The sequence below is a fragment of the Benincasa hispida genome, chromosome 11, assembly GCF_027475165.1.
Source record: "Benincasa hispida cultivar pf3 chromosome 11, pf3_genome.v1.1, whole genome shotgun sequence".
NCBI classification, from domain to species: Eukaryota; Viridiplantae; Streptophyta; class Magnoliopsida; order Cucurbitales; family Cucurbitaceae; genus Benincasa; species Benincasa hispida.
Window position 1 is genome coordinate 67,559,318 of NC_143488.1, and position 8,531 is coordinate 67,567,848.

The 8,531-nt window shown below is 37.7% G+C and overlaps 1 protein-coding gene across 1 annotated transcript; it reads left to right on the forward strand.

Moving 5' to 3' along the window:
- The first annotated feature begins 305 nt into the window (after positions 1-305).
- LOC120089790 (acyl-CoA-binding domain protein) lies at positions 306-2,808 on the forward strand. Its single transcript, XM_039047186.2, has 4 exons — positions 306-578; positions 746-857; positions 1,848-1,916; positions 2,117-2,808. Exons 1-4 carry the CDS (start codon positions 454-456, stop codon positions 2,195-2,197), a joined length of 387 nt encoding a protein of 128 aa, XP_038903114.1. The 5' UTR covers positions 306-453; the 3' UTR covers positions 2,198-2,808.
- The last annotated feature ends 5,723 nt before the right edge of the window (positions 2,809-8,531 follow it).

Below are 8,531 nucleotides of genomic sequence, written 5' to 3' on the forward strand. Positions count from 1 at the left end.
AAGTTTTCATATCTTCCCAATTCCTAGAGTTTTCTTTATTTTATTTAATTATTTAGTTATTTTATTTTTGTGCTCCTCAAATTCACAAAAAAAGCTGTGTTATTGATCCGTAACTTAAAAAAAATTAAAACTACAAAACTTCATAATTATTTAAAAAATACTCGTAAGCTATAATAATACTGGTAGCAGTTTTTTCTCCTCTTTTTTAATAATTTATTTATTTATTTTAAATGGTGTTTTTAAATTAAAAAAATGTCCTGACGGGTTAGATATTAAAATTTGGGCCTTAATGGGGCGAGGAAATTGGTGCGGTTCTCAGATATTGGGCCCAATCAATCATAATGGGCTACCCGCGCTACAGTCTTCGACTTCAGCGCGAGAAGTATCCTCCGGCATCCCACCTCCAGATTGTCGCCGTCGGTTTTATCGGCCATTGACAGACAGAAAGGGAATATGGGCGACGATCGGAAGCGAATCTTGATAGGTTTGACGGTGGCGATGTTCTTAGGATTGGTGGTGTACATGAAGCTTTGGACCATCGACTACTCCATGTCTTCCGATGAAGCCGAACTTCTCAGGTTGAGATTTTCCATTTTTGGTTCGTTTTTCTCGTTTTTAGGTTCTTGTTACGAATTTTTTATATGAATTTTGAGGAAATGTTACAGTTTTCTCTTAATTCGCGTTGTCGGAACTTCGAAATTTATAATTAAGATTGATTTAAATTGATCGTTTATGGATCGTTTAGGCGGCAGTTCGATCTTGCGAACCGGGAGGCAATGGATGAATCTGCGGAATGGCGTCGTATGTACGACCGCGAACTAGATAGAGCTAATAGATGTAACATTGATCTAAACAAGGTCAGTATTCTAGGGTTAAGTTGCCATGAACACTGATGAATTCAATGGAGTTTTTTCCGCATTGCATTGAAATTATATATTTGCATTGATTCCGCAGGATAGTTTGTAACATTGAAATTATATGTTTGTGAAACCGGTTGTTTGATGGGGGCATGCCTGAATTTTGTTCATCTTGTTGTTGCTCCTACGATTTCCAATAAAAAAAAATTCATAACGTCTTGCATTGTCAACTGGCAAAAAAATTGTTTAACGCCGAGTATGAGAAATGCTTTTGTATTGAACAAGACCAAGTCCTCTGTTCTTGGCAGCATGAACGTTGAAATGTTTCCCTCATTGTCGATCTCTTAGGCTCTGTCTGATAACTATTTTATTGTTGATTTTTGGTGTTTGAAAATTGAGTCTATTTTCTCCCTATTGTTTATAATAACTTGCATTTTTCTTAAGTACAATAGTTGAATTCTTAACCAAATTCCAAATTCCAAAAACAAGTATTGAAAAATTACTTCTTTTAGTTTTCAAATTTTAGTTTAGTTTTTTAAACCCTTGGTGTAAAAAGTAGATAAGAAAGGTAGAAATTTGGAGATGGAAATAGTGCCTATAGGCTTAATTTTCACAAACAAAAAATAGAAAAACCAAATGATTACCAAACGGGGCCTTAGTTGTAGTATGATGATGATTTAAAAGTAACTTGTTCAATATTAGCTTAAGTTTTTGGGTTTAAGATAATTTAACATAGTATTAGCGCACGAAATATTCACAATGTGATTTCCTTTTTCAACTAGCATTGATAGTCATTGGTTGGATCTCCCTAATCTTGACATCTACAAGTGAGAGGAATGCTGAAAAGACATACAAAAGATTAAAAATATAGATCTTGATCAATTAATTAAACTTCTGAATTCAGCGATGATTTAACAAACTCCATTAGGTTGTAAGTTGCTTGTACATTTTTGCATTTGACCACTGTTTGAGTACAATTCGACTTAGCAGCTTAAGGAATCTTTTGAGAAGGTGGGGGATGCTGCTAGAATCAATCAGAAGCTAACAAAGATGCAAGAGGTAATCCCTTGATATATTTAAGTTGTCGTTCAATTTCGAGTATGTAACTAAGCAATAAACCCGCTCTTTAATCATCCCTTCAAAAAAATTAGGAAATGACTTGAGAAGAGTATGTACTGCCTAGTCTTCGGGACTAAAAATTTGTCCCATATTTGTATGCACATGGTTTACTTCCCCCTTAAACATGTCGAAATTTTCAGGAAAACTTTGCTCTCCGCACACAAGTGGATGCCTTACAGCGAAGGCTAGAGGCCGAGAAGTTGAGATGTGGCTCTCAGTAGAGCTAATCAACAGACACTGAGAAGAGTAATAACAGCGATTTCGAATTAAGACGTCTATAACAAAAGGTTGCTGGTCATGGCTTCTGACGGGAACTGGGAAGTACTAAACCAATGATGAACTAATGGTCACTCTCGCGCCGGGGTGTGATTTTGTAGGTTTCTCTATTCTCTTTGTTGTCTGCAAAGAGTGAAAGGGTTTGTCTGGACTTTGTAGGAGGAGGAGATTATGGTTGAACCTTGCTTTAATAACCAATTAAAGCTCAGGGGAAGGCTTCTGTTTATTCTCATATTTCACTTCTGACTTTTGAGGATTTGATGGATTGTTAAGACTCTCAAGTTTCGGCTGGCATGGGGAATGTTTGGGAGAGGAATGACAAAATGGATAGAGGAAAGAGAAATCCTCCCCAATTTGAGCTACAAGCAAAGCAATTACAGAAAGGTAAGAAAACATGGAAGCTTCTTTTCATGAATCAAGTGTATGTTTCATCCTGTAGATCAATGTTTAGAATTTAGACTCAGGATTTTACTCTTTGCTTCCTTGTTTAGCATCCAAGTGATTCAAGAATTACTTTGAAATCCTGTTCAAATTAGAATGTGGAAATGATTTTAAATCTTGTTGTTTTTATTTTTATTTTTATATTAAGTACGGCAATTGTGGGGGATGGAGGATCGAACCTCCCAGCTCTAGACGAACTTCTTGAGTTAGATTCCAAATGGTGAATTAGCAACCCTATTCTCCTCATCTCCCGCTCCTTGGGTCAAACATTCCTCTAATGGATAAATCATTCAATGACATATCTTCATTGACAAGGTTATAGCAAGAATACAGAGGTGTAGATCTCCACCTTGCCCTTGCCTTCACATGTTGAACTCATATACTAATAAATAGAGAAGGGGAGGATGGTTAATTCCACTATAAATTAGTGATATTATATTAGTAACAAATTTGCAAGGCATCATTAATTTTTGTTAATATATATATAACGTCCCGAATTTTCAAGTAAATTTTGTTTAGTTATTTGGGTTATTTGGATCTTGAGGACAATTGAACAATTTGGTTAGGACAACTTAATCCAAGTTTTCTTACAAAAAAAAAAAAAATAATAATAATAATAATTATTGTAGAATAATTCAATTTGAATTTTAGTGGGTAAAAGATTTAGAAATTTGATGTTAATTTAGGAAAGGTTGGTTAAGATATTTTGGAGATTTTAATTTTTTATTGGAGACTTGGAATTTTGGAAGGAATTAAATTTTCCGAAGGAGAAAGAAATATATATATATATATATATATATATATATATATATATATATATATATATATTCATATTATAAAAGGATGCCTTGTATAGCATGTGAAGTAAAAGAAAAAAAAATTCCGTTCTCATTTTCATGAATCCAGCCATCGGTCACCCCCGCCCCTTCGTTTCTTCTTTGTTTAGCTGGTACAATCCTTGGGAAGTTTATACGGATGACCCAGTTTTTTGGTTCAAAATGTCAAATGACCATTCTTCGTCTTCTTACCCTTTTATTGAGAATCCACCAAAACTAAAAACTCTCCATTCAAATTTTCCAAGGCTAACGACTTTATATCGCTCATAAACTAAAAACTCTTTAGAATCCATCATTTCGGCTTGCAAACGATTCTACTGCCGTCGAAAAATCAAATCTGATCGGTAAATCTTTCAATCTGTGCCTGAAAATGTCTTACACTGATCGGTAATGGGGCTTTGTGGGTCGTTCTTGGTTTAGAAATACTGTGAACATATGTTTTTTTTTGTTTGTTTTTTTGGTTTTCGATGTGTTCTGTGGTTGAAGACGAGTAGAAAGAGTTTGTGAGCGAGATACATGAGAGTGAAATCGGTAGAACGATACTAGAGAGAGCGACACCAGAAAGGGTGAGTCATTCTGGGGTTTAGAAATACTGTGAACCTATGGTTTTTTTGTTTGTTTTTCTGATTTTCGATGTGTTATGTGGTTGAAGACGAGTAAAAAGTGAGAATGTGAGCGAGATAAGTGAGAGTTACTAGAGAGAGCGACACCATAGAGAGTGACACCGGAAAGAGCGACACCGCTCCGGAGAGAGCGATATCGGAGAGAGCGATATCAAAAAGAGCGACACCGACGAGAGCGATACCAAAGAGAGAGTTACTAGAGCGATACCGAAGTGAGAGTTATTAGAGAGAGCGACACCGGAGAGAGTGACATCGGAAAGAGCGACACCGCTCCGGAGAGAGCGATATCGGAGAGAGCAATACCAAAGAGAGTGACACCGGCGAGAGCAATACCGAAGAGAGCGACACCGACGAGAGCAATACCGGTAAGAGCAAATCCAGCGAGAGTGAATCCAACGAGATTTAAACAGAATGTTGTTTACAATTTTTTTTTGAAGGAGTTTACTGATTGAATCTTTATTTCATGCAGGAGTGATTTTAGATGGTAACACGTTTCAGAATACCCGAAGCCGACCGATTTCCCGGTCAAGTAACGAGCTTGGCCCACATTGCTAATGCAAACAAGATTGTGAAGGAGAAGCTTACGTCAAGGTAGTTAGACATGTTCAAGAGAACAGTTTTTGGGCGATTTATAGATGTTGACCTAGTGTTTAACAACCCAATTATCCATCACATGTTGCTGAGAGAAGTAAAGAGGACGAGATCAGACTCAATGTCATTCTCTGTTTGTAGAAAGGTTGTCACTTTTCTGAAGGATGACTTTTTGTTGATGACTGGTTTATGGCAATCCCCACACGAGTTGATCAGAACCAACAGTCCTCGTATGAACTTTCTATCAAGTATTTTGGTAATCGAGTGATGGACACCTTAGATCTCCGTCAACTTGAAGAAAAATACAAGGAGTTGGTTTGAAAATGATGAGGATGTTGTGAAGATCACAATAGTCTACTATACTAAGGTTGCAATGATGGGGAAAAACAAACAGAAAAATGCAGTGAACCTTAAACGTTTTAAGGACGTTTAAAACTTAGAGTACTACAATAGTCTTGATTGGGGTACCATTATTTGGGAGAGGAAATTGGATGCCCTAAAGACTACGTTGAATGATAAGAATAGTCTATACAAGACGAAGGTCAAAGGAAATAAAAATTACGTTGTGAAGTACTCTTTACGTGGATTTTGCTCGACGACATCTTCACTTGTGAGAGCAGAAGTGAGGATGTTATTCCGCCTATCGAGAGAAGGTTGGAAGAATGCGTAAACTAAAGTGAGAAGTATTTCTAGAGATGGAAACAACCTTGCGTTCATCACCTTCATCTCTGTTTCACCATAGACGTATAAGAACGCGGCCGATCACTGAAAGGTGTACACCAAGGGAAAGCGGAACCTTAGTTGCGTCCTTAACGCGATTGACGAACTTGCGATGTTTTTACTTTTTACTCATTCTCTTTCTGCCTCATTCATAAGACTTGCCATCACATTTATAGATTCTTTTGTACAACTTCACAGCCAATCCTCGACCCCTGTATCATAGTAGTTTAGGAATTTACTTTATCAATGTATTTTATTTACAACGCATTTTACTTTCAATGCAATTTTACTTCAGCGCAATTTATATTTCTGTCAAATCAAATTCTTTATTCTTTATAAAAACCGGTCGCATATACCACATTAGTATTGCATTTAATGACAATAATCCCCGTCTTTGACCTCGGATCATTCTAAGAAACTTGCATTGGAATTATACTTGGTTTCAGCGCAAGTTTCTCAGAATGATCCGAGGTCGAACACGGGGATTGTTTTCGTTAAATGCGATACTAATATGGTATATGCGACCGATTTTTATAAAGAATAAAGAATTTGATTTGACAAAAATATAAATTGCGCTGAAGTAAAATTGCGTTGAAAGTAAAATGCGTTGTAAATAAAATGCGTTGATAAAGTAAATTCCTAAACTACTATGATACAAGGGTCGAGGACTGGCTGTGAAGTTGTACAAAAGAATCTATGAATGGGATGACAAGTCTTATGAATGAGGCAGAAAGAGAATGAGTAAAAAGTAAAAACATCGCAAGTTCGTCCATCGTGTTAAGGACGCAACTAAGATTCCGCTTTCCCTTGGCGTACACCTTTCAGTGATCGGCCGCGTTCCCATACGTCTATGGTGAAACAGAGATGAACGTGATGAACGCAAGGTCGTTTCCATCTCTGGAAATACTTCTCGCTTTAGTTAACGCATTCTTCCAACCTTCTCTCGATAGGCGGAATAACATTTTCACTTCTGCTCTCACAGGTGAAGATGCCGTCGAGCATGCTTTAGCTAAACTTAATTGATTCCTTGACACAGATTGACTCACTCGCTTAATTCTTGCTGTTTACCCCGGGGATTAAGAACACATCATGGAGAAAATGGATGATAAATGTATGGAAAGAGACAAAGAGATGATAACGTTGACGATGATAACATTTAGTTCTAAGATTAAACGTTTGATACATGTTTGTGAATGAGGGATTAGAGAAGATGAACACAGAAGATGAATTAGAGAATAGAACCAAATATGGAAAGAGTGTCAACGTCTTGACACAGATCCCGATTGGAGACTTGTGCTTGCCAGCGTATGGATGTGGTGGAGACGAAAGCTTCCCCCTCAGGCTTGCTTTCCCGGTAGAATTGACCTTTTGCACAGAGCTTCAACTTCGGGAATCGGAAGAATTTCTTGCTTGGAGACTCACCTTTCAGCCTTGTCTCGTAGTTCTCCCGGATTTACTCTGTAAAGTCTCTTCAGACCAGCCTCTCTCCCCATATATCTTTTAGCGAATTTGAGGAAGCTATTTATAGACAAGACCTTGGCCCTTTGAATTTGTGCTCCCTACTGTATAATTATGGTAATTCCTGCCATGGCGTTATGGAAAATTTCTCTCTGCTTCACGATCAATCTGTCAGAATTGCACAACAAAAAGCTGTACACTTGTCAGAATCGTCTGCGAATGCATTGCTTTTCACATCTTCGATCGATCGCCGCTTGTGGTGTTGCTTTTGATTACCGCATGCGGTTGAAATGCGTTGATCGCTAAAGCTCATGATCGATCGTCGCATGCGCCGTCATTGCGTTGATCATTTTTTCGTTCTTGATTGATTGGTGTATGCGATGTAGATGCGTTGTATATTTTGTCTTTGAGCCATTAACGCATGCGGTGACCTATTTCTTGCAAAACAGAGACTGAAACATTCTATTTCGCCCTCGCAATGGTGTTAGTGGATGCATTTACGACATTTCATAATTTTTCGTATTTTTCAGCCAATTCTTATACTATCAACACAACTTTCCTTTCTTTTTGCCGCAATATCTAAATAAAACAACATAAATTACTTATATTTCTATAAGTTATCAGATTTCCACAAGCGTTCTAGGTAATTTTGCTTAACATAATAATCGTGTTGTTTGATTTAACATTACTATTGTTCTTAATATATTTTAAATTTTATTCATGTATGGACGTACGAGATCCTAGTTGCATTGATAGCTGGGAACATTGCAGAGCGAAGGAGCAAGTTGGCTTTGCTCCGTATATTACGATGGTCATGCTCCCACTCGGTGTACTTCAAAGTACTCGAGAGAGAGATATTCGAGTCTAACAATATACGTTTACTCTATGCATAATATGTTTATCTGGTTGTTAAATTGACACAAACCAGTTTACTGGTTTGTTAATGCAGATAAAGATTAAAAAGGGTACTATCATGACAGATGCTGAGAGGAAGTTTTGGGATACCCCAGTGGACAGACGACTTATATTTCATCTAGGTGTGGATGATGATAGTTCTGAAAGTGGCAATAGGTCGACTAGTGATGGAGGTAGTCCTGAAAGTAAAAGTGACAGTGATGATCATCGTGGAGATGACAATGATGAAGTTATCAGGGTGGAGGGAGAGGATGAACCTGAGCCAACTGAGCACAAGGATGCTGAATATGGAAGGGTGGAAGGAGGGACATACACACCTAGTGATGTCATGTTCCATGATGTGATGGGGGACGTATGCGATGAGGACTAGTTGAACCAACTTGATGTCTATCTTGCAGACTCCTGTAGATAGCGATCTAAGGATGAGTAGTGTCCTGAGTGTGCTGCCCGCCGCAAGAAGGGAGCCAATCCCGACGATTCCATTTATTCGTACCTACGGACCAAGCTCACTATCGAGGTTGAATGGCCATATATCGGGTTTTGAAAGTCGTGTATCCAGTATGGAGGAAAACATGACGGACATGAAAGGGCAATTGCCAGCCATCCTGTTACTGTTGCAGTCTATGTGTAAGGTTTGCATTTACTATCATTTTATGTCTTTATGTGTTTAGTTTTTACGTGTTCGTGAACTTATC